The 27096-nt window shown below is 38.7% G+C and overlaps 1 protein-coding gene across 6 annotated transcripts in view; it reads left to right on the top strand.

Annotated features, from left to right (window-relative positions):
- Nucleotides 1–24305, top strand: part of ADNP (activity dependent neuroprotector homeobox) — a 30330-nt gene extending 6025 nt beyond the window's left edge. For 4 of the 6 annotated variants that reach the window (XM_069871992.1, XM_069871991.1, XM_069871990.1 and 1 more), the window contains 6 exons: nt 3067–3225; nt 4554–4599; nt 5782–6088; nt 15065–15177; nt 16621–16713; nt 18589–24305. In XM_069871992.1, coding sequence (XP_069728093.1) covers nt 4561–4599; nt 5782–6088; nt 15065–15177; nt 16621–16713; nt 18589–21723 — 3687 coding nt within the window. In that variant the 5' untranslated portion in view covers nt 3067–3225; nt 4554–4560 and the 3' untranslated portion in view covers nt 21724–24305. Of the gene's footprint in view, nt 1–2571; nt 3226–4553; nt 4600–4884; nt 5072–5781; nt 6089–15064; nt 15178–16620; nt 16714–18588 lie in introns of those variants that run through there. The other 2 variants (XM_069871995.1, XM_069871994.1) reach the window with 2 other exon arrangements.
- The last annotated feature ends 2791 nt before the right edge of the window (nt 24306–27096 follow it).

The following is a 27096-nucleotide window of genomic DNA, read 5'->3' as shown; positions in this document are numbered from 1 at the left end:
ATCAAAATAAGAAACCCCAACAAATTCCCAGCAGAGTGAAAGGTAGCAGGTTATTCATCAGGAATAGAAATAAGGAGTTGTGGTTCCCAGAGCAATCGCAGTGTGGACGTTTTGTATTTTATACTGGGGCATAGAATTTACAGTGCACATAACTTTTACTACTAAACAAAAGTTGATAAAGGAAATAGTTAATTCCCTTTCAGTTTTGCAGTTAGTGTACTCACCCACCAGATGGAGCTTCTGGCACCAGTGGAACATTCCAGAAATCGAGCAAGAATGAGAAGTGTGTGAATGACTTAGAAGATCCCTGTCTGCTGGACTGCAGAAGATTTTTTTTTTTTAACCTTTAAATAAAAAATGGATGGAGAGTAAGACATATAAGCCTTACTGATTTCTTTCACTAGAACTGTGTTCTGTATAAGCTTTTCCTCTGATGGGAAATTGGGAGTTCTTAGTGCAAGAGTCACCAAGCTGAAGCTAGAGAGGAAGCTCCAAAAGAAGAGATAAAACAGTGTTTCATAAACCCTTGATGAAAATTGCATAAAACCACTGAAACAGCATGTTAAGGTTAGTCTAAGAATTTCCTCCAAAGGATTTTAAGTGGGTTTTTTAAGTACTACATTTTAGATAAGCATGGCAGCTGTGCACACAGAATTACCTTGTTGTTGAGAGGTGTTTGTCAGAAGTTAGCTGAAGACCATCGTGTTACATGGGGAGAAGCTTGATGTTGCAGATGGCTGAGCTGATAAGGCTGAGGAGGTGCTCTCTGTTTAAAATGTTGCCATGAGAATTGAGCGTGTGCTGTTATGAAACAGACTCCATCCTAGGATTATAGCGGACTTGAAAAATGAGCCCTTAGCATTTCAGATGTGCTGTTAAACTGCAAATCTCAGTACCTTCACAGGAGATGTGGGTGCACAGCCCTCTGAAAACTAGGCCAGAAATGCTTAAATAAGGAGGAAAGAGAAGAGTCCAAAAGGAGGAGGAGAAAATGCATAATATAAGCCAGTGATAGTCGTTGGGAGTAGATTATTGACTCAGTGCAGGGAGGGGAGGTATTTAATTGCAACTCTTACCTTTTCAAGGAGGTTTCCGGTGGTTTTCAGTTCTTCCAACTTTTCTGCTCTCTCTGATGTTTCTGCTCCTGGTATGTTTTATTTTCTTGCTTTCCCATGAGATACCTTTCTGCTTCCTGACTCTTGCTCTTCCTTGCTCAGCTGCCCTGGAGTGGTCAGATCCCAGCGTCCCAGCCACACCTTGCTGCAGGAGCCTATCCTCTTGTGAAAATAGAATATTATGTCATCATGCTATGTAGCAGCATTTAACCTGCATATGTAAGGATGCTGGTTTTCTATTGTTGTGGGAACTATAGGTTAATTTTTTTGCCTCTTGTCCTTGTATCTTACGAGATTTCACTCAAATGTTACACTAACAGCCGCCTTTGCAAATTTCAAGGCTTTTCAGAGCGCACTGTTCAATGTAGTTAGCTGGGTATATTGTTAAAACTAGATGTTACATTAAATGCGGTTGCAGTAGGGAGATAAACACAGTATCAAGAAACTTGTCTCCTTTCATTTTGTTCAGGCGCATATTGCTGCTGTCAGCTGTAGTATATGCTACTGGGTTCCACTGTTCTATGTAAACCAAGAACTTCTTCAACTCGAAATACTAGCAAAAAAAGGGGAGGGGGGGAGCTAAAATAAAATAATTTTGGATTACTTAAAATCAGACAAATGCTAGATGCTTGCTGATTCTCATCAGAAACACAATGCAGGGAAATGATACTCGTTTTTTGGGAGGCCCAGTATGGGACGAAGTACTTCCCTGGGTTCAATGCATGTGTCTTCAGACTGATACACTAATTGTCACTGATCTGATCTCAAGGCTGATAGGTCTTCATCCTGTGCTTTCTTTAATTGGGATTCAGTGGGAGGGAGGTAATTTAGACTTGATAAGAGAAACAGGGGAACAAATTTTACTTTCTAGTTAGCAAATAATCCAATATGAAACGAAATAACCCATCATCCTTGCTTATTTGAATATATGGCTAGTGATCTTGTTAAAACATATGCAGCATTCACTTTTGCCTCAATGTGAAGTATTTTAAACGTTTTGTCTTTTTTAATTTCTTGGAACGATTTAGTGCCTTCAGTTGAAATCACAGTTGCTGAGGAAAAAGAATCTACTTTAAGCTGTAGATGTTTGGTCTGAATAATCCATGGAGGTGAATCCAACAATTCTAAACAGTAAAACCCTCTAGAAAAGTAATTTTAAATGACTCAACAAATTTTGCTTTTATAAACTTTAGATTTGGTTGTTCCAGACTTCATGATACTAATGTTACGTCTTGTGTTTCCAGTCTGTGCAAGACTGAGTTTCTGTCCATGAGTAATGAGAGTTGAAGAGGCATCAGTCTTCCTATAGAAGCATAATCATTTACATACCATTACTTGAAAGGTTTACTCCTACTAGCAGCATTGTAACTGAGAATTTTAATCTGAATACTTCCCAAATGAATATCTGTCCCTAGGGCTGTAGCTGAGAGCCGCATCTCCCATAGTCTTGTAATTGAAGGTAGGACTGTTTATATGGGAACCTTCTAGGCACTATTACCTGTATAAAGTAGTGCTGTTGTGTTCTACTAAGTGTGAATGCCTCATCTGTACCGGTTGCAGCTGTGCTGCTAGTAGGGAATAGCTGAGATGAGGTGTAAACTGAGGTGCTAGGCACTTCAGTCAAAAGGCTATACAAAGCATGAATAGGAGCATTCCTCTGTATCCTGCTGGGTCTCTGAGCTGTGTAACTTAATCGAAATCCGAGCACTAGAATATTCATCAGGTAGCATCACCCAGCAGAATCTGTGTTTAAGCCTCAGACCTGCCAAAGATCCTGCAGCGCTGTTAACTTGCTGGGGTGCAATGTACAGCAGCTCCATGTCAGTAAAGGTACCGTAAGTGTGGTTCGCTATTAGCTTTGGAGTCCTTCACAATGAAACGTACGTTATAAATGTAAGACTGCCCTTATTACATTTCTTATCTCTTGTCTTTAACACTTTGTTTTGTACAGCAGGATATGATCCTTCTTCTATGTCCGGGCTTTGGCCTCACACAGTAGGTGTAATATAATCGCTGAGGTGGGCGTTCTGGAAGGAGAATTATTTTTGGAGGCTTTTGCATGAAACTTGTCCAATGAGTCTGAGACGCCCAAGCACCATTAATTTTGGAGGTAAATGCCTCATAATATGTACTGAATAGTTTGGGAAGAGTTAAGATTTTAATTTGGCAAAGTGTGGGGAAAAAAATAGTTGGAAGGGTAGTTCTGTTTGCTTTTGACGTTTGGACATTTTGAACTTAAAGGAACATCAACTTGAACTCTAGAAAATTGGAGGGGGGGCGGTTGGGGCAAGGGACTTCGAGCTCAAACAGTCTGGCAGCTTCACTGCATATTATTTAGTTTCCTCTTTTAAATTTCCCTACCCTCTTTTGGTTTTTTAAAATCAACAGAGGCAGAAGTGAAAGGTGATTTTGTAGATTTTGACTACAAGAGAAACAACCAGGCTGCCTGTAGTACTCTCTCATGCTGAAACAAACCTGTCACTTGTGATATGGAAGTTCGAAGAGATGTAAATTAAGTTGGATGTCCCTTTAAGTTATTCTTTGGAATCTGACGTTTCTTACTTGAATCTCAATTGAAATATTTAATTTTGGAAATTCAACTGAAATATTTTTAGTACAATATTTTCTATCATTTGTCTATAAATTGGTTTATCAGAGTGGGCTGGGGTATGTATAAAGGCTGGGGAGGGACGAAGGTTGTAGTTAACAACAATGAAAAGATAAAGCCAAAGGGGGGAAAATCCCAGCAACAAAACAAACAAATGAAAGAAAATATAACAATTAGTCCTGAATTTTTTAAAACAACAGATTTTAAATCTCAGTACGTGCCGGGGGGGGGGTGGGGGGTTGGGAGGGTGGGGAGGGGGCGTCATTTGCATGAAATATGATTTATTTTGTATTTTATTCATGTTATTTGAAAAAAAAAATCGGGATACTGATGAAGTTACAGAGATAACATGCACATACAAAGTTAGTAAGTTAAGCTTGCTCTAGTAAACAACAGTAGAGAAATTAAAACCTTTAAAGATTTACAGTGTCTGGGTTGCACTGATGTTGAACTTGGGTTCTTATTGCTGATTTTAATAATAACTGTTATTGAGAAATATTAACTACTTAAAACCAGACTCTGTAGTACAGAGCTATCCTACACGTTTTAGTGAAGTAATTTTTAGCATAATCTGAATTTTATGCACTAACTTGTTACCAAACTGCATGTATTTTTTGATTATGCTGTTTCACTCTGCTGCAGCCCTTCCCTATTATTATTATTATGGATATTAAGAAATTTTGGTGTTGAATTATTGTAATGAAAACCATGGGATTATGATACATAGCTAACAAAGGCTATGGACTAGAGTAGCGGGTTTAAGTGGTATATTATGTAGGGAAAAGGAACAGCTTTTAGAATAAGGGTTTGAAACATTGCTTTTTCTGTAGGAAAAAGATGGAGTATTGCATGCTGGGAACAAGTGCTTTCCATAAGGTAGCTAAATTTTAAAAGTACATTTGTTTCATTTTGTTTTAGGTTTTGCTTCAGTATTCTAATCTAGTAATTTTGTCCTTTCTGCAGTTTTCATTTTGATTAGACCTCTGCAAAACTCTTCTAAACAAAATTCAAAACCAAATCAAAAATCCCAGACCTGGGCCACAACTGCAGTTTGACGTTTCTGAGCATTGCTCAGTGTGTACAGAAGAGCGTTTAAAGGATATTAGTAACAGTATAAATTCTTTGTGGTCTGTTTTCTTTTCCATGATTTCAAAATTGCAGATATAAACACCAGTAAATTTAAAGATGTGAATGTTTTGGATGACTACAGAGAAATGACTGAAAATTACACAATTTGTTAAAAGGTAGTCTTCATCGACACCTCTTCAAAACCAAAACAAGAAACCCCCCCAAACCAACAAAACCAAAAAGCCCCACTCGTCAGGAATGCTGTCGGCAGAAACTCCAAGTAAACATTCTTTTTTCCTTTGTGCTTGTGAGTAGGAAGACATAACATACTTGGAGGAAGCTTGAGTAGATGTGTCAGGACTGGCTTCATTAACTGCAGTTAAATGTTTTGGCCGGGTTTCCCAAGGAAACAAAGCTTATACAATTTTTCAGATTGTGGCTTGTATCCTAATCCTCCCTCGCACCTCCCAGCCAAGAAAAAAGTTCACAATTTTCAGTTAAATTTGGTAGAGCTGGAGGTCTGAAAAGATAAATAAGCACCTTTTAAGTTTTATTAAATGTAGATCTCCAGTTAGAGAAGAAACTAAGGTTTGAGCATTTACAAGTTTCCTTTGCAGTTCTCCTATCAGGCTGTTCAATTCAATTGGATGGATTGATGCCAAGTGGCTGCTAAAAACTCTGTGGGAGGAGTTGCAAGAGGAATGGGAAAGAAAACATACTGCTTAGGCCTGGGGTTTTAGGGGCTTGACTTTAGGGGTTCGATGTGCACCAACTGCAGAGGTGCCAGTGAGGTGTTGTGGCTGGAGCTGGATGTAGTAACTTGCCTATTGTTACATAATATGGAAGCTCGCAGAGGGTTATGAAGGGAAGAGAAGAAGCAGTAAATTGTCTTGGCTTAGTATTTGAAGTATTCAGCTCCAAATGAGAGTTGTTGGTGCCTGACTGAGTGCATGTATAGTATGTTATTCCATGGATACAATATTATTACAGGTACAGCAGCAGCTCATGATGCCCCGTAAAGCTTTTCTTTCCCAGAAAGAAAAGCAGGCTCGTGCCAGGGAAAGGGATATGTTAAAAAAGAGGAGGAGGCGACAAGACTATCTCAAAAGAAGCGTGGAGCCACAGAAAAATGCAGAAACAATAAAATGGCAGAGGGATGATGAGAAGAGGAGAGAAAATGAGCAAGTTAAGGACAAAGATATCAAGAAGCGATGGAGACAGGATGAGAGAGAACGACGAAAGAATGTGGACGCTATGAATTGGCACAGGGAAGATGAGAAGAGGGAGAATGAGCGAGGTAAGGACCAAGAAGGCCGATAACCAGCAAAGAAAGGAATAGAAGGACCGACCTTTTGGAGCGGCAGAGGGATGATGAGGGGGAGAGGGGAAAAGAAAGTATGAAAAGTTCCATTTTTTAAGCATGTGCAGAGATAACGGAAACTATTCATCTCTCTAGTTTCAAATGTATAGGAAATATGCTTTAATGAATTAGTTCTGACAGAGCTAATTGTTTTAATAAGACGAGACTGATCTGAGTATAGGTATATACAGACTCAAAAGTCACAATGTGTTAGAAAAGGGTAGGTTTACACATTGCTTATAAAATTGTCTTGCACTCATGCTCACACCCATTACCTGCTTCAACAGTGCAGCTGATGATACTGTGTTTCAGATCACCAAAAAGTTCAGGTTTTCTCAGTCTTTGTGATGCGAGTAAATTGAGAGCGTTAGGAAAGGAAGGGTTAATCAAATGGGATCCTATAAGAAAGTAAAATCGATCTTTTATTTTATTCGTGTTAATAATGTGCCCAAGAGAGTTGTAATTACATCTGCATTTTCATTCTGAGGTAGATTATTTAACAGCAGTTGTATGGGAGTATAAATTTCACAGAGTGCTTCTAAGAAGCAGTCAGTTCAAGAGATGTACGTTTCTGTCATTAGATCCAAGGTGTTGGCATCAAATCAATTGGCCTCGCGTTTGATTTCACAAATTCAGCCAACGCCTTGGCATCAATTCTGAAAAACCGACAAACAGATATTTACATTACAGTAGGAAGACCCTTGTGAAAGTTGTGGGTTTATTGCATCTTATATAGGGTGTTTATATCAGGGGTTAGGGGTTTGGTTTGGGTTTTTTTTTGCATTGTAGGCTTACGAACTGGCAGTGGATTTGTACTGGATCAGAGTCTGGTCTTTTGGAGTACTCTCATCTGCTAGAAACCCAAACCAGTTGAGAAATTTCAGCCCTTAGAGTAAAATAGATGATGCTTTTGCACACACGATGGAGGTTTGCTCCTATCTTTTCATCTGGGGGTGTTGCTGGCCCTTCTTGGAAGACTGGGCTGCTTTGCCTGCAGTGTTCCCAGTAAACACTGGGGAGAAGGGGCTGTCACACTGTTTGGTGAAATGGCTCCTCTTCTAAACAGTCATAAAGAACTTGACATGAGAAATGGAGTCAATTGTCTGCATCTTTTGGATTTTCTGTATTTAACAGATGTTTGGTTTAGGATTGAAGATCTGCACTTTTGGGGGGCTATTGTTTGCGGTTTGTTTGTTTGTATTTTACTGCATAAAAGTGTTTTGGTGCCCCTGTTTTGACTGAGGCAGCCTGGAAGGATGTGGCCACAATAACAAAGAGCTGAGTTGTGGAATTAATAACCCCACTAACTCCTGTGTGGCCGTGTATGGAATGTGGCTGAATAATTTTATTATTCAACTGAACCAAAATTGTCTTGAATATGCATAAAGCTTTTCTTTTTAGTGCTGGTCCTTTCAATTGAGGCAAAAAATAAACTTACGATATAAGGAAAAGGGTGAGGCATAAATGTTGCTGATTGAGTAACTTAAATATTTAATTGTGAGAGGAAAATGCACTAGAGACTAGGGGTTTTTTTTTATATATAGCTTTTGGGCATTCCATAACCTTTTTTGTTATTTGCCTTTTTGTAGTGGTGCTCTTTACAAACCTCACTGAGTGAAGATGCCTTCCTCAATGAAATGTTTATAGTCACCCCCAGGTCTGTGCTTGCTGGTCATGGAAGGTTTTCTTAATGGCACAAACTGGCAATGTGGTAGTAAGAAAATGGGGTAATTTTAAGTTAAGCATAAGGAGAAGAAAAGCTGGAGTAGTTTTTTCTAGAACACCTAGACTGGTCCTGTCTCGGTTCCTTTACACAGCAAGATTTTCTTCCAGATTTTTTTTTTTTTTTTTTTTTTTAGGTTTTTAAGCTATTTCTGGATCAAACCCAGTGTTTTACTAACAAGACTCTGACATCAGAAACGCATTATCCTTGCTGCTTGTTAGAAATGTAACAAAGCTCAAACATGAAACAAGCATAGCAAGCACTTTGAATAATGTCCAAAAATGCAAATAACATGACAAGGCAGTTTGGAATACTTGTTGAAGATTTTAGTTGAGATTAAAATGCTGTCCTTTTCTCAAACTGATGCATCTTTCTGAGAATAGCATTGTTACCTGGTGGGTGCTTTGAAGCTGCACACTAGAAGATCCTTTATTTCATTGAATAGATAAAGTTGGCAGAGCTGAGATAGTCTAACGTGTTACCTGATGGTGTCAAAGGTAGCAGGCTGCATGGCAGCTCTTCTGGTCAGGTCCAAAATACAAAAGACTCCCTGGAGAATTAAGATTTTAGTTACACTAAAATAGAAACAGCTTTTGGGGTCTAGAAACAGGTGGAAGCTTTCTCTATCACCTCCAATAATTTGACTGGCATGGGGTTTTGCTGGTTTCTGCTTGTGTTCCCTGGCCTCCCTCTCCTGGGTGCATTCCTTCCTGCGACTGCAGCGTGGTCAGTACTTCCCTTCCCAGGGAGGACTGTTTGCACTGGGGAGAATATGCAGCATAAGAAAATGTTCAGTGTTGCAGTATCGAACTCTAAAATAGGTGTGCAGTGTTATCTCATACATGAAGTATTTTTTCAAATGATTGCTTGGTAATCTTTTTTTTTTAACTCCTCTTTTGACTCAGTTTCCTAGGTGGTTCCAGTCCCTTGGTAACCGATGCGTTAAAGGGCTGAACTACGTGGCTATGCTAACTCGAAGTGCTTGAAGCTGGTACAGTGAGGATAGTTTATTTTTATTAAATGCCTGAAGTGGTTTAAAAATCACTTGGAATAACATAACAGGAAGATGTGTCAGACTTCACATTCTGGATGTTTTTAGAATACTGACTGCAATTGTTTCCGTCTGGAATGTGAAGTGCTAGTAAGATAGCAACTTGGTAGAGAGACAGTTTGGAGTTGAAAGTCACTGCAAGTCTATCTAAATCCTAAAATCTGTTTTAAAAAAAGTGGTATGTTGAAGAATTTGGGGTTGTCTCAGACTTCTCTGTGACTATGCAGTGGTTAATTTTTGGGCTAGACCTTGTTTGCTTTCTGCTTTTTTTGTCATGTGATTGAAACTAAAGCCTCTATTTCATGTGTCTTGGCATATCTGCACTGTTAAGTTCCCAAAACTAAGCAGATTTTTTTTTTTTTTTTTTTTTTTTTTACCAATGGGGTTGTCCCTGCCATTCACTCGAATTATGGGTTTTTTCCTTAGTATTGTTCATACTTGTGTTCCTGAGAGCATTTCAAGGTATTACACAACTTTTCCCTGGTGGTATTTTCTTCTACTGAGTATAGCTAACAAGGTTAGAGAACTGAGAGAAAAAGCCTTTCGCTGAGGAGCAGTCCTGACCTTGACGTGAAGTCCTTTTTTTATTTCAGCAGTGAACCTGGGTTCCTTGAAAATACGGAAGAAGCCTTTGATCTTAAACAAGTGAGGCACAACATCATTGCCTCTCTTAGCTTGCAGTTCTAGTTGCATCCTATAACTTGGAAGTTATTATTAATTTAAATCAAATAGCCTATATTATTTATGTCCTGGATGTAATTCTATTGAGTGAACTGAACTGCTGCTTCCTATAGACTTCTCAAACTTCAGAAGTCTTTGTAGTCATTTTATGCCCTAGTTTTGATATTTCAGTTGCACGTATGCACGTATCGGAAGAGCTCCCAAGACTAAATTCTTCCTACCTGGAACTCCTATAGCCTGTTAAAAGACAGTGCTTTGGTTCTCCCAAGCACGATGCCATGTACACACTTTGAGTTCGGTGCGTTACTTGCTGTAAATAGAAATGAATGGAGATGCTAAAAGCTTTCTGCAGTCACAAACCATAATATCAGACTCTATCAGGCTCCCCATTAATTATGACTAAATTGTCAAGAAACTTCCTAAATAAAACAAACTGTAACTGCTTAAGGATGAGGGGTTTTGTTAAGCTTAGGTGAGTTGGATTCAGCTGTCAAGCAGAATTTGCAAACTAAAGTTGATATTCTGTTATCAATGTGAGGATCTTAATTATATGCTCTGCTATGATGTATAGTGATAGGAAGATCTCGATAATTTCTTGTCTTTAAGACTTGGCTGTGATGCAGGCAAAAGGGCAGAGGCAGGAAGATGGTGCAGATGCTGTTTTCAGGCAGTCCTGAATAATTTGCCTTTTTTTAATCACTTGGGCTTACACGTCGTGATATATTTGCTATGTCCAGGTATATTAGACACAGTAATTTAGAGAAAACATTTTATTCTTTTGGTGAAGTGGTAGTGGTGTTTTGTACTAAAATAAGCTCTTTGTTAATAAGCTTTATTTTGAGATTTGTGGATGACTTTAAAGTTTACAAGTGATTATTGCCCAGAGACAAACTCAGTACTGACTCTCACTTTGTCATGAGAAAAATGGTTTCTTTACAAGCAAAATGAGTCTATTCTTTAAGCGGAGAGTTGGTTTTGAAGAAAATAACACAGCTTGATAGAGGCTTTAAAGCATAGTGTTTTCATGCACTGATGTTTCTACAGTTGATCTTAAGAATGTGGGTTATTCTGGAATAAAATGATTAAGACATTATCTCCTTGGATTTGAAGTTCACTTGAAAATACTCATTCAAATCCAGAACATATTTGATGGTGCTACTTCATGTAATTTTTGATAAAAAATTGAGCATACAGGTAGCTATAAAAAAGCTACTGAAAGTATTACTGAATGAGTGCAATACAGTGACAGCAACGCTTAATCAGTTGCCTTTACAGAAGAGGAATTAGTGGAGCCATGATTAATTTCTTGGCTACATTAATATTTTTCAGTCTGGCTCTATGAATGTCAGCAACAAGAACCTTTTATAAATAGATATTCTTGACTTGAAAAAAGATTATGCTGTGCTTTTGAAAGCAAGCCTGTGTTACTTTATTGTAACTTTGTGTTCAGAGCCAAGCTTCCTAATTCTCTTTAGAGAAGAGAGGGAATAGAATCTTAAGGAAGCATGTTTTCTTTCCAATTTGTGATCTGTGTTTAAGGATGTAAATCCACTCTGCACTGTGTTGTATTTGTTGTTTTCCTATTAATGCAGTTCTAGTATCACACAAATCAGATCTGTTTTAAGTAATGAAAAAAGTGTCAATGGGCTCAGCATGGAAAGCCATTTCCTAGTGACATACTGACTGGCCTAGGAGAAGAAACTGCAGACTGGGAGTTGCTTTTTCCATCTGGAAACGTTAAGCTTCACTTACTATTTCAACTACAGATCAAAAACAGGGAAGATGCTACTACCTGGAAATTGCAAGTAGGACGCAACCTTGCTTTGCATTAATCAGCTAGTTAGGAGTTGAAATTACTAAGCAATAACATTTTTTCCCCATCAGTCTTTACCATCTTTTAAACTAATTTGTTACTAATACTTCACAAAATTGGTATTGCTGATCCTCACCCCTGTTGTTAAAACATTTTCAATTACTATTCATGTCTGTAAAAGGGACATATCTCAGATTTAAGCTAGATGAGATGTCGTTTTTATAACTGAAGCAAAATTGCAACCTTAAAATAATATTTTTAGTCAAGGAGATTTTAGTTCTATTTGCGGTAACTAAACTAATTATAAATTGCCCTGAAGTATGTAAATGTACTCTTTGTGGTCTTAATAGAATGGTTCTCAATACAAATTCCTGTTTACAAGGTAAATACCCATTACTATGTTCAAAAGCTTTTCCACCATTTATGTGCTTCTACTTTGTCATAAATGGTGTTATTTTTATTTTACTTCATCCGAAAGTATGTTAAGTAATAGTACAAATAACAGGATGCAGCCTCTGCCCAGAGGTGCTTACGCAGTAAAACTGATCCCACAAAATGGGCAAGGGCGAGTACAGCAGCAGGACAGAACTTGGCACCTTCTGTAGTTGCTTAATCAAAGCCTGATACACAGTAGAGTTATAAATGTTGAAAGTGTTTTTCTTCAACTTCCCTTTAAGGTGTGATTTTAGAAGTAGTTCTGAATATAAGAAAGAGGAAAGGGCATTGGATAAATTCAGAATTTCATCAGGGAATCTGATAAAGGAACTGTAAGCTTGAATGAAAGTTTCAATAAAATAGCTGATTTCCTGAGTCAGTTTTCAAAGTAACAAGTTAGAAACTCAGCTTCAAACCTTGATCCTTTATGAGGGTTAAAAATCATTTTTGGGGCAGGAGTGAGTAGTATTCTAGAAGGATGACATGAATCACTATTAATTTTTTGAACAATCACATTGCATAGTGGGGTAGAATGTCATAGGCCTGGGTACTGTTTATAATTGCAGATGAAATATTTGATTATAGAAGATTACAGATGAGGATGGATACAGCATAAAAAAAGAGCAGTTCATGATTTCCCATACAAAGTCATTAGAGGCTTTAGGAGGAATAACTGAGAAGTGAGAGCAGTTTACTGCCGTAATCTGTTTAATTCTTGCCTTCTGTGAAATGGCAAAGAATGCCTGTAGAAATGCTCTTTATAGCTTGATTAGGGTTCATTTTGTGAGTCTTGTAAGTGAATCCACCTATAAAGTATTTCACTAGAATGCTAATACCTCATATTTCTAAAGTGGGTTTGAGTTCCCCTAAAACGAAAGGTGCCAGACAAGATATAGAATGTAGCTGTTTTTCATGTGAACTTAATTCTAATTTTTTTCCAATTCCGATCCTTTTCACTGAGACTGGAGCTAGCTGAAACACCCCAACAGTCACTTAAATTAATATACTTGCATTTAGAGTTTTGTATATGAAGAAATCAAGAAATTTGTAATTATACTGATTTCTTTTAGCAAGTTTTACTTGGAGGAAATTATTACAGAACACTGAAATACGTATTTTTTTTTCTGGCCTGTGTTGTTTGAAAATTCCTATGTTGCTTTGCATGATGCATTTAAGTAATTTCATTATTGCAGATACTATAACTGAGTAATTTGGAAACCCTGAGATTTATAGACAAGGCCTAAACTTGTCTGATCGATTGTTTCGTAGTTTTCATATTAGGCTGTTAAAATGACACTGTATTTGCTAATTGTGACAGTGGCCACCCTGATCCAAGTACCAAGATGCTTAACGGTCAGAGTTGCTTTGGTACTTGTGAAAACTTTCCTGTAGATCTTTATATAAACTCAGGCTTGTTTTACTGAATTTCTAATTTATGGTTGTGATATGAACCCTAAATGTCGTGATAGCTTTCTGCCCTTCCTCTGGAGCAGAAGGGACTGGAGCCCAGTAGATTGTGAAACCAATTCCAGTGGGTTGCATTAGCAGTGCTACATACAGAACTTCTATGAAAATAAACCGTGTTGTCATGGGGTAATGGAATAGTCATAAAGCATTACCTAGTAAAAGTTTGTAGGAGTATGGAAATAGAAAGGCTAGTGTGTAACAGACAAGCAGAACTTTAAGGAGTATGCGTGATAGTGCATACAGAAGGGCTGGTTTTGATCACAGACACAGATGTAGTCAAAACCCATATCCCTTGAGAAAATTTCTTAGTAAGCTCTCTGTAGCTTAGAAATTGCCCTTGATCACATAATAAAAGAAGAGACTTTTTGTCTAACTAAAATACTTAGTGGCTGCAAATTTGTGTTAATTCTGCATTCTTGACTTCTGCTTGAAAATGTTAAAAATGTTTTCAAGCTTCTAAGAAAAAAAAAAGTCTGTTTTGGCTTGATGTAGGTAGTCTTCAGCCTTACACTGGTTTAAATTGTCGATATGAATCAAACCTTCTGTTGTTCAAACAAAGCAACATTTCTGAATTGGCTCGTGGAAACATTAATGATCAAACACACAGCTTTTATCTTCTGCTGTGGTGCTCTGTGCAAGAGGTAGTGGACCCCTAAAGCCTAGGGAACAAGGTAACTCTGACACTTTCTTGCTATTTAAGAAGCTTCCCCCCCTTTTCTTTGAGAAAAGCCTACCTTGTTATTGCTGCCTCCCCTCCTTCTCACTTCCAAAATAACTGAGCCTTGTCAGGGACTTAAAGTTTTTTGCTATTTGAGTGCTTGTCGATGGTTCTGTAGGTGAGCAAGCACTGACTGCAATGAGAGCAGCATGCAGACTGAGAACCCCTGTGTACCCAAAACAAGACTAATTAATAGTGTTTAGAAGGAATCTTGGTGGTAATGGCTGAATCTGGGAATCCACCTATCTTAACATTTTAGACCGTCTTTTAGCTGGATAGCCCCAGTCATTAACAGGCAGTTTAATTGGAATTGGAATCTCTGTGCAGGGAACTGAAAGGGTTGTCTTGGAGGCTGAAAATATCCAGCTGCACTTCAAGGTGTTAAGCTGTCTCTTGGACTATTTCCAGTGATTTACATCTCTGAAGGGCTCTAACCAAGCTTTCAGGTCCCATCTTAATAAGGAAGAATGTATGCTGAAGGGCTTGTCAGCCATTTAAAGCTCTAAATACAGTAAATGGAGGAAACAGTATTAATTTCTTAGCCTAACAACGCTTGAATGCAAGAAGCATTTTCTCACTGAGGAGATACTAGTGTATCTATTACAAGACTGACACATACCTTGAGGCTCTGTTTACCAATTTTCAGATCAGTAAGGATATGTATGTGCAAAAGATACATTGAGGGTTTAAGTACTTCAGCATAGGGGAGTAAATTTCATGTAAATACAAACACTTTAAAAAAAAATCTATTTCCAGATGTTGCTGATGACTCCTGCAATAGTTGCTACATCAGTTTGTCGGGGCTTTAAGTGCTCTCAAGTTTGTCAATCTCCAGATTCATGGCCAGCCTCATTTAAGAACAAATCAGACAGAAAATGTGGTAGTTTCTTAGTTAATGGTACAGCTCTGGTACCGAGTTACATGGGTAAAATGAGACAGATAATTACCAATAATTAAAAGTGCAAGATTCTATCAGACAAAGCACGTTTGACTTAAACCTTTTCTCTTACTTTCTTTTTCAATAGAAACTATGTTCCAACTTCCTGTCAACAACCTTGGCAGTTTAAGAAAGGCCCGGAAAACTGTGAAAAAAATACTTAGTGACATTGGTTTGGAATACTGTAAAGAACATATAGAAGTAAGTATGATACCTCCCAAGTCTTGCAGTTAGAGAGTTAAAATGCTCCAAAGCCAGTAGGACTGTGAGGTCTTTAGTGCATGACGTTATTTTTTTTTAGACCTGTTTCATGAAATGTGGATTTATTTCTGTGAATTTTGAAGGAAACCCCTGTATCCCACACTCATCTTGTTCTCATCACCTTCTGAGAATGTCTCTGGGATTCCATTTGAGCTTTGTTATTCAGGCATTGCTAGCTTTGCACTGCTTTTTAAGTTCCACACAAAGTAGGACTTAATTAATAACTTGAAATAAATGGACCTGGAAACACTTCTTAGAAAGTTCAGTGGCGACAAGATGTGCTTCAGGCTCTGTGATACATATTGAAGGCAGGTGGTCTTTTATTTATGTTGGATTCTTAAAAATAGGGAAGAAGCAAGAACCAGGTGCTGTACAGGAAGTTCCTGGGGGACAGTTTTGAGGTTTTCATGATGTGCTTGTCAGTGCTGAACAGTGGGGTCATAGAGTTAGAGAATCACTTCTGTACCTGTGTTTGTTCCTAGAAGGGAAGGGTATTTGTGCTACACTTGGAGGCGATTGTTACAAAGTCTGTCCAGAAGTGCAGCTTTCTTTCCTGAACGCTGAACTTCTGCACTGTCATTTCACACACTTCAACTCATTAGAGTACACAGCAAATCATGACTTGCTTGCTTTGGCTTTTCTGTTAGTGTCTATTTAAAGAGCATTTAAGTGAGATGTGTAAGAGAAGAAATGCCAGTCCTTCCTGCGTGGAAAATTTGTGGAGCAAGTATAATTTGTAAGGGTAAAATTCTGAACTGGGACAATGTTACTTTCAGTATTCATTTCAGTGGAAATACTATTTTTGAGTCCTTATGTGCTGCTGACTTATACGCCAGATACGAAACGCTGAAGTACTTTGTAAGACTGATTTCTTCTTTTTTCTTTTTAATAAGAATTGGGCTTTCATACAGTCATACACCTAGCCAAACTTTTAAATCTTTATCAGAATTCCTTTGTGAAATGAAAGCAATAAAAAAAAACCCAAACCAGTCAAACACCCCACTACCACTCACAAAAAACAACCAACCAAACACCAGATTTATGGCAGAGTGTCTGCATGCCCTGGAAGCACTAGCCCTGGAATCCTTTTCTGCATGACTGCTTTTGAAAATGGGGCAGGTATATAATTACAGTCTTAGGTTAATTAGGAGGATGAGTACTGAAAACAGTTCTTCAGGTGTTTTGTGATATTTAGACTATTCACAAGTCTTCACGTCCAGAGGGCTGCAGCTTGAGTACCCACACCTCTTCAATTAATAGCATCTACTCTTTGCCAGCAGCATTTGAGAGGACTGCATGGATGCTTACACAAGTTGCTTAAAGGAGCAGTTGGCCTTTGGTTTTGATTCTCTGTACTCTCTTCCCATCTTCCCCTTTCTCCAGGATTTTAAGCAGTTTGAACCTAATGATTTTTATTTGAAAAACACTACATGGGAAGATGTAGGATTGTGGGACCCATCGCTTACAAAAAATCAGGTTGGTAATAGTTTATTTGACACATCTGATTCCAAAGATCATTTGTACTAACAAACATGCCAAGAACTTTGTTCCACAAATATGCCAAGAGCTTTTCCCGCTGCTGTACTTGTTGATCTTAATTTGTCATTAGTTTAAAGGACAGCAAAAAGCTCTGCTGCCTCTTTCTTTTTTTTCTCCTTAAAGTAGTAATCCTAGTGTTTCCCTCTGTGGTGCGGGTAGCCAAAAGCTGGGGAGCTGATTGGTCAAGAAATCTTACTCAGCCTTTGACAACTGCATATTGGGAGCCTGTCTGTTTTCCAGTTTAGCACAACTTCACCATCCCTTCCAGTCAAATGATAACAATTTTATACAGTTTGTGATTAGGGTTTTTTTATCCTTCTTTAGACGTTACATTGTCTGTTTTCAGAAAAAGTTTAAACAAACATGCCTAGCTGCTGCTCTCTGCTGTTGTTGTCACTCTTGTAGCTGTCTGCCATGCAATTTGAATTGAGATAGAAGTGGAGGGAGGAAATAATACTTGATTCTAATTAAACACATTTAAGGCTAGTCGTGTGCACTGCAGTAGCTGCTACCGATGGTGCAATACAGAGTAATACCAGCACTGTCAGAACAGTAAGGTGAGACTTCTCTACAAAATAAGCCCTCTTTTAGTATCTGAAAGATCACATATTGTTTTTACAGAGAATGGAGACCTATATTATGATAGATTTCTAGAGTAGTGTTAATCTAAGCGTGTCCCTTTATTACTGTTTTCCATAAAACACACTGATTATGTCCTTTTTCCTAGTTAATTTCAGAATAAAAACTGTAATATAAAAGGAGGCAGCTTTTGTTTAATCTGTTTTGTTGTATCTTGTCTCCAGCCTACCAGATGTCTGAGGCTGCAGAAGGTGGACAGAAGGATATATTCCTCCTTAGTAATACAGAGGGAGAGTACAACTCTCCAGCTACTTCACATGATCTATGTGTATCTTGATGCACAAGACTTGTTTTGGCACTCATGATGAAAGTTTGTAACTATCTGAATTTCATGTCTCATCTCATCTGAAAGGCCAGGTTGCTTGTGGCTGTCTCTGAGGCCAGTGCAGCTTGAGTTTCTGCTACAACAGTTGACAAGAACTGCATCAGCAACACGTTAAATAGAACAAAGATAAAGGGTGCAGGGAAACTGCAAGGGTTGTATTTTTCAAATCTTTTTTTTTTTTTTTCCCCTGACTCAAGATTGTTTTAAAAATTGGGTTTGTGCTTTGATCAGAAGGAGAAGGCTTGATGCCTTTAAGGGCTTGTGTGGCCTTAGTAAATGACTTGCTAAGCTTAAATCCATTTGTTCACCAAACAGAAGTTTTGAAGAATGTCTTTTATATTAAAATTTTTAATGGATTTAGACACTGAAATAGCTGAACTTTTATATCTGCCTTCACGCTATGAATGTTTGACAGATTTTGATGGGGTGTAACCCGTCTTCCGGATGCAGTTTCATTCTACTCCAATGGCCATGCTTGCCTTTCCTCTCTGGACGTGAGCTTGCAGTGAATTTTTCCGTGCAGCTCAGCTGCAGGGAGTGAGGCTTTTTTTTTGACTGGTAGAGGAAGATACTTATGATTTAGCCTTGCATGCTGAGTTTATCTCAAACTCTTGTGGGACCTCTAAATTGGCACTTGCCACTTCTCATGTAGGTTCAGATGATAAACTCTACGGCCTGATCTGCAGGCCAAAAATTAGAGAGAAGAAATAAATCTACAGGTGTGAGACTGTTGTAGGGGGTCTTGGGACCGTTATTTAGAAACGTTATCATTTAGAGAAGATAATGGATGTTGTTTTTCTAGGAACTGCTTTTCAATATTTAGTTTCTGCTTTGTTCTTTGTTTTAAGGACTATCGGACAAAGCCCTTTTGCTGCAGTGCATGTCCATTTTCCTCGAAGTTCTTTTCAGCGTACAAAAGCCACTTCCGGAATGTTCATAGTGAAGACTTTGAAAATAGGATTCTCCTTAATTGTCCTTATTGTACTTTCAATGCGGACAAAAAGACTTTGGAAACGCACATTAAAATATTTCATGCTCCAAATGCCAATACACCGAGTGGAGGCATCAGCACTTTTAAAGATAAAAACAAACATGATAGCCTTAAACCTAAGCAGGCTGACAGTGTAGAACAAGCTGTTTATTACTGTAAGAAGTGCACTTACCGAGATCCTCTGTATGAAATAGTTAGAAAGCACATTTACAGGGAACATTTTCAGCATGTTGCTGCTCCTTACATAGCAAAGGGAGGCGAGAAGTCACTCAATGGTGCAGTTCCGTTAAGTTCCAGTACCCGAGAGGAGGGTAGTATTCACTGCAAAAGATGCCTTTTTATGCCGAAATCGTATGAAGCTTTAGTACAGCACGTTATCGAAGACCACGAACGTATAGGATATCAGGTAACGGCAATGATAGGTCACACTAATGTAGTGGTTCCAAGGTCTAAACCTTTAATGCTAATAGCTCCAAAACCACAGGATAAAAAGCCTATGGGACTCCCTCAAAGGATGGGTGCCCTTTCCCCTGGAAGCGTTCGATCTCTTTCGTCGCAGCAGATGATGAACAGACTCACTATACCAAAGCCTACATTAAATTCTGCAGGAGTGAATATGATGTCAAATGTTCACCTACAAAACAATTACGGAGTCAAGTCAGTACCACCCAGTTACGTTGGGCAGCCAGGGGGAAGGCTAAGCTTAAGTGGGAATTCACCAGTTTCTATTTCACAACAGTCACAAACAATGAAACAGTTTTCAACAAGTGGAAATGGAAGGCCTTATACTCTTGGAGGGGAACAGAGGTCCCAGGCCTCAGCAAGATACTCTATTCAGTCTGCCAATTCATCTTCTCTTTCATCAGCTCAGCTGAAACAGGCATCATTATCTCAGTCACAGGCAGCTTCAAGGGTTTTAGGTCAGTCTGGATCGAAGTCTCCTGTAGCCGCTACAGGTCCTTCTGCTGTCAATACATCATCCACACAGAAGTGGAAAATCTGTACAATCTGTAATGAGCTGTTTCCTGAAAATGTGTATAGTGTCCACTTTGAAAAGGAGCACAAGGCTGAAAAGGTGCCTGCGGTAGCTAACTATATAATGAAAATACACAATTTCACTAGCAAATGTCTATACTGTAATCGGTATTTACCCACAGATACGTTGCTTAATCATATGTTAATACATGGTCTGTCTTGTCCGTATTGCCGTTCAACCTTCAATGATGTTGAAAAGATGGCTGCTCATATGCGAATGGTTCACGTTGATGAAGAAATGGGACCTAAAACTGATTCCACTCTAACCTTTGATTTGACGTTGCAGCAGGGTAGTCACACGAATATACATCTTCTTGTAACCACCTACAACCTGAGAGATGCTCCTGCTGAATCTGTAGCTTACCATGCTCAGAATACTCCCCCAGTTCCTCCAAAACCACAGCCAAAAATCCAGGAGAAATCTGATGTACCTGTAAAAAGTTCTCCACAAGCAGCAGTTCCCTACAAAAAAGATGTGGGGAAAACTCTCTGTCCTCTGTGCTTTTCAATCCTAAAAGGACCCATCTCTGATGCACTTGCACATCATCTACGGGAGAGGCATCAAGTAATTCAGACGGTTCATCCAGTCGAGAAAAAGCTAACCTACAAATGCATTCATTGCCTTGGTGTATATACAAGTAACATGACTGCCTCAACTATAACGCTGCACCTTGTTCACTGCAGAGGTGTCGGGAAGACTCAGAACGGCCAGGACAAAGGTACTTCATCTCGACTAAGTCAGTCTCCAGCTGTAGCACCTGTAAAACGTACTTATGAACACATGGAATTCTCGCTAATGAAGAAAAGGAAAATGGACGATGATGACTCCCCCTCTGCCTTTGAGGAGAAGCCCGAAGAACCTGTAGTTCTAGCATTGGACCCCAAGGGTCACGAAGATGATTCCTATGAAGCCAGGAAAACATTTCTTACAAAATATTTTAATAAGCAACCATATCCCACTCGGAGAGAGATTGAAAAGCTGGCTGCCAGTTTGTGGCTATGGAAATCTGATATCGCGTCGCATTTTAGTAACAAAAGGAAGAAATGTGTTAGAGATTGTGAAAAATACAAACCTGGTGTGCTGCTTGGGTTCAATATGAAAGAGTTAAACAAGGTTAAACACGAAATGGATTTTGATGCTGAATGGCTGTTTGAAAACCACGATGAAAAGAATTCCAGAGTCAACGTTAGTAAGACTGTTGATAAAAAAATAACCTTAGAAAAAGACAATGAAAGTTCTTCAGACAGCTATGAAAATATAGAAGAGGAATACAACGAAAGCGGCAGTCCGTTTGGTCAGCGTATTTCTGACACTGGTGGGAAAACCTCTTCTGATAGCATAGTGGAGAACCCAGAGGACAGCGTATCCAAGGAAATCATGGAGGAAAATACATTACAGTCTCCGGAAAAGACTGATCAGAAAGAAGAGGAAAGCGCTAAATACCAAGAGATTATTTCTGCTGAAGAACCATCAAAACTGGTAGGTGATGTTTCAGACAGCGAAGGTGACCAGGATGATCAGGATGACGCTGGGGAATGGAAAGATGGAGCATCACAATCTGAAAGTGGGCCTGGCTCTCAGCAGATTTCTGATTTTGAAGATAATACATCAGAAGTAAAACCAGAAGTGTGGACAGATGAATCCTCCCAAAGTGAAGATGCTGGTAGCAGTAAACCAACTGCAGAGACTAAAGGAGGTGGATCTGAAAGTGATGAAGAACAGTCAAAGTGGAAGAATCGTTCCTATGGAAAAGTAGAAGAGTTTTGGTCTAAGGACCAGTCACAATGGAAAAATGCATCAGAGATTGAGGAGAGCTTGTCAAATCAACAGATGGAATGGCAGAATAGCACAATTGACAGTGAGGATGGAGATCAGTTTGACAGTGTGACTGATGGAGTAGCAGAACCAATGCATAACAGCTTAACTGGTGTGGAGCTGAGCAGCCAGCAAGCATAAGCTGCTCGATTCAGCAGTGGCAGTAACGTGATCCAATCTACAACTGTCTAAACACTTTGATTTCAGTATGACTGTTAAGCTTAAATTCTAACTGGTACTGCCTTTCGAGTGCTAGGTCATGCCGTGTGGTGGTTGTGGCCACTTGTACTCTGGTGGTTATTTAAGGATGCTGTTGGCTAACCTTGCTTGGGAATACCTGCTGGGGTGAGCAGAGTAACTTAATGTGAAAACAGATAAGCCGAAGGCTCCAGAATGCACACAGAGAAAAGCAGAGGTTTGTTTTATCTGCATTTTCAACATTCGTTTCACTCTTGTACATGTTCAGTTGTATGTCTTTTTAAACATTACCCTTTTTCACATGGTAGTGTAGGGCCGACCATACAAGCTACCAGTTCAACGTGTATAGTAGACTATGGGGGAATTGGTTTTTTTCATGTATCATTCTGAATAGTTGAAATGTATATTTGTACAGTCTTTTAGACCTACTCAAGTGAAGCTTATGAAATTGTTCTTGTGTACCCATCATAGATTTGTTTCTCTTTTTTTAGTGTTGCCCTGCTGTGTAATAAATGCTGTATCTAGTTTACCTAGCAAAAGCTTGAAACTGCTATAGTATGGATTTTGACAAACTTAGTTTTTGCACATAACCTTGTACAATCTCAAAACAGAGGCCAGCAACATAAAAAAATATATCTGGACTCTATTGTATTATAAAATTTTCTTGTTCCGAATATCCTTGACATTACAACCGATGACAAACGTATTTCAGAGCCATTTTCTGAAATCTTTTAAGCTAAAAAAGAAAAGTCACATGCAAGAAACAAGTTTGCAGCTACTAATTTTGACACCTTTTAGATCTGTATAAAAGTGTATTGTGTTGAAGCAGCACGCTGAAACAATGTGCTGTGTTTTGAATATTTAGTTTTATCTTTAGTTAACACCAACAAGGTGTATTCATTTATACCATCTAATATATGACACACTGTTGTAGTATGTATAATTTTGTGATCTTTATTTCCCTTTGTATTCTTCATTTAAGCATCTAAATAAATTGCTGTATTGTGCTTAATGTAAATATTTGCTTTATTACATGCAAGTGCTACATTCCCGTTTGGTAACTCCCACCTTGCTACCTTCATTGCTTTTATCCCCCCCACAACCCTGTGCTGCAGAGCTCAGCCGGGGCATTTCTCTGCAGTCCTTTCTTACTGAGTGGGCTGATCTCCTTCAAGGATGTTGGAAATCTTACGGAACTAACTTTGGCTGAATTTTTCTTTACTGTTTAGCATTTTAGAACGCTAATTTATAAATAGGATTGTAGTGATTTGCTTGTTCTGCATCCTGGAGAAACAAGGTCTATGAATTACTTGCATTTGTCATCCCTTTGTACTTAACATGAATGGAGATCCCTTTCACATATTAAAAAGTTATCTAGAACAGTGTGTGTCTCTGAAGCGCTACCTATTCAGGGTAAACCATAGTAAACGTGTTTCAATACTTGTCATTTAACCATGAAGGAGCATGCCTTGCAAGCTACAGATTTGTTTTGACTTTGGAGAAAAAGTAATTTGTATACTAAAAAAAAAAAAATTCCCCTTGTTAAAATTTGTGATGGGTTTGGTCTGAGCAGCCCTTGCATTTGGGCGAGGGGCAGTGCAACAGCCAGCTGGCTAACCAAAACCTCATGGAGATAATTTACTGAAGGGAATCTGATTGCAATGAGACCAAAACTATACTTAAATAGAGCAATGAGTTGATTTAGGCATATGTCTAACAAATACCAGAGTACCTGCATGTTGAGAGTTTATGAGAACTAAATTGCCCCATGATGGTTTTATTCATGTTGTAAATGAGGAAACGGTTCTGTGCTCTTCAACATTTTGGACATCAAAGCCATTTCACCGTGATCTTGAGAAAACATCTAGGTATTGCCGTAGCAGTCTTGGGTAGGTACCAGCTGTACTTCCCGTTAGTGTAACGAACAAGAGACTGTATAAGCCAAAGATGAGAATGTGTGTATGCTCTCATGTTCTGCAATTAATGTGCCGCTGGCATTCTTCAGAATGGGCATTTCTGGGCTTTGTCGAACTAACTCTGTGTGTGAAGTGATAAAACAGTAACCTTTAGATGAAAATGGTTTAGTTTTGCGTGTGCTTCCTTTCCCTTCACAGCAGGGATACATACTTTCAGTCTGCCTTTTTAACTGAGAGGAGAGGAAGTTGGATTGGCTCCTGAGGACGCACTCAGGTGGTAGAAGAGACATTTTAAGATAACAGGAAAAATAGTTGTGACATTTACATCAGCAAAAGAGCTCCTTGTGTTTCTCTGCCTTAAAAGAAAACTTGAGTCTCTACTACTTCTGTTAACAGGCTTTCTGAACTATTTAATTGAAAATAGCTTTCCAGTAAATCAGGTGAGAGTTTGTTACCTACCACATAGAGGTGTCAGTGGGATGGTGATCTTTTCCCGACAAAACCAGGCAGTCTTCCTTGCTAAGAAGAGTTGGTTCTCTTCCCTTCTCCCTCTGTAGTCTGTGCTGTTACACAGGAGGCTCCTGTCTGAAAACTTAAGACACACATGAGACGCTGGTTCACGTCATTTCATCTAGGCCTTAAGGGGCTGTACAAATACATCTTTTAAAAACTTAAAAAATGCAACAGTTTAATGGTAGCACAACCATCACTGTTAAACAATGAAATAAAAAAATTGGGTATTGTGTTATCAATCTGCATTATATTTGTCTCCATATTTGGCAAAGCTTATTTAATATTAGTGAGCTCTGTATTTACAAATTCTGACCTGTTTGTAGTCAGTGAATAGGAGGACTATGAAATCTGACCTCCAGAAATGTTTTATTTGCTAGAAAATTCCATGACAGAAAATACCCTTTTACATAGATTAAATTACAGGTCTTGCACAAAAATAATCTGTCTTACCAGGAATATCAAGAAGGATTGGGGGTGATTGTTTGAAGCTTTGGCATAAACTTTCTAGTCTTTCAAACAAGTTACTCATCAAATTTGGATTTTAGCCTAGGCAAGAATGCCTTTCTTGATGGCATGATTAAACTTGGAGGAACCTTAAACCCAGTTTGTGTAATCTTAACATATCCCACCATTGTAACCTTATGAGATGGAAGTTATCCAACTTTTCCATAAATTGTTCTGTAGCAGAACTGTAGGAAGGTGCTCACTGTGCTTCCGCGGTAGCCAGCTCAAGCCGACAGTTGGATTCTGCTGCGTTCAGTGGGAAGCCCTGAAAACACTGGTCTGCCCAGAACTTGGTCAGCACAACAGAGCAGAAAGACCTCTAAAGCTCTTCTCCAAAGAACTTTGCAGCCAGTTTACTTGAATTGAACCAAAGCAGCATTCTCCATCTGACATGCACCATCTGAAATCTAAAGGCGGTAACAGCTGAGACCAGAGGAGGCTGTTAGCACACACATTGTGTCTGGACACAAAACAGTTTTGTACAACAAAAGCTTTCAGAGCTGGGGTGACCTGCAGTTAGACTTTGGCCAAATACCTGAGGGTGATAAGGTTGTTACTTTATACCACACTTTCTTGCTATAGGTGTTTATTTGGGATTGTAATAGCAGTTACTCCGAAGCATTGCTCCTTGCACTGTCCTGCAGCGGAGGTGGAGTGGTTCAAGTCCACTCTTCTGTTCCTTTAGGACACTCCTCTCCCCCTCACTCCTTGAAGAACAGTTACAGTCAATAAACTTCCCTCCCAACTAAATGGGTATGTTCCAGCAGGACAGACAGCCAGCCTGTGTTAAACTCCTATTTTTCTATCGTTTGCATCAGACACCTCAGCACTTCCTTTGGGTATGGTGACTTAACCCTTTATCTACACTGGTATTTCTATTCAATCAAAACTTTTTATATATAGCTACATTGAAGTTCCATTTCACAAGCTCTTAATGGTTTATTCAAAGTCCAAATGACATTTAATCCTGCCATCCTCTGTTTAGCAGTAACGCTTCTGTAGCAAAACCTTGCCAATTAGTATTTGGCCCTTTGATACGTATTTTCAAGACAGAAACCTGAATATTCACCCAGTATTTTTCTAGTAAAATTCTGTAATTCCTGCCACCAAGAAATTTGTTGCATTCAAATACCACTAATACAGGACAGGAAGCAGTTTACCATTTCTAGTACATCTATTTCATACACTGCTATGGTATTAAAACAAGTTTATTTCAATTTATATTGGAACCAAAAGATTTCAGGAATATGATATGTGTACTGTCTCTTCATTTCTGTTAATAAAGAAGCTGATATTTGGATAAACAGGTTGGTATAACTAAGAGTATTTTGTTCCTTTCATAGTGAATTTGCCTCTAATACCAGCTCATTTGTAATAATCCATTTCAATAAACTGCATTGCAGGGGCAGAGACATTGACTGGGTTAGTCTTCTGTTTCTTTATATTTTAATTCAACTTTATCTTTCATCATCAGTCCTACTAATAAATATGAAAAGGTTGAGTTCATTTATTTCTGCATCAGAAAAGCACTGGTCTCCATGGTTACTCAAAGCCATGGAGCTTTACTTTAACCATAAGCGGCTTTTTTTCCCCCTTTACAGAATTTGCACTGGGTCCTTCCTCCATTTTGAGTTTTTCCACTCACACAGGTATTGTTAAAATGAGCATTTATTTCTCTTTCTCTGTATTGTGCTGTATGCAAAGCCAATCACCTGAACAGTACGTAACCTTCTCTTCCTAATTTCTTATTCAGAGAACTGAGTGGGTTTTGTTTCCCTAGACTTATTTTGGTGTCAAAAACAAAAAAGCTACAGGTGCAGAGATGAACTGTGCTGCTCCTGGTCCTGGCCAAACAAGCACCTGCATGACAAAATTGCACATCCAAACGTCCATAACAGAAAGTTTATTTATACCATTCAAGTTATATTACACAACAGCTTTTCAAACCCTATTCCTAGTTGGAAATAGAGTGCTGGAAGCTTCAGCCTTGTGAAGTTCATTGAATTTTAAAATTTTAACATTGACTGCATGTTCTCATGTAAAATCTGAACATTTGTGGAGCTGGCAGTATTAGCACATTATTTGACAGTTGTAACATGCTATGCTAGAGCCCACTTCAACATTCTGATCATTTTCAGTATAAAAATGTGAATGTAAACAAAGTGACATTTTCTACATTTTCTTCATTGATCTACAAGCACATCAAATGCAAACTCCTGTGATCAAATCTTGGAATTAAAGTTCCAGCCACCATAGAGCTACAATCTGATCAGAAATGTTTAGCTTCCCTTACAGATACTAGCCAAAGATCTGAAACATAACAGTTGCGTCTTCCTAATGTCATAAAGTATGAACTGTAAGAATAAGCTCAAGCAGCCTTTCC

Source organism: Phaenicophaeus curvirostris, chromosome 18, assembly GCF_032191515.1.
Source record: "Phaenicophaeus curvirostris isolate KB17595 chromosome 18, BPBGC_Pcur_1.0, whole genome shotgun sequence".
Classification (NCBI taxonomy): Eukaryota; Metazoa; Chordata; class Aves; order Cuculiformes; family Cuculidae; genus Phaenicophaeus; species Phaenicophaeus curvirostris.
Note: the sequence above shows the minus strand (reverse complement) of the source record. Positions and strands in the feature narration are given on the sequence as shown.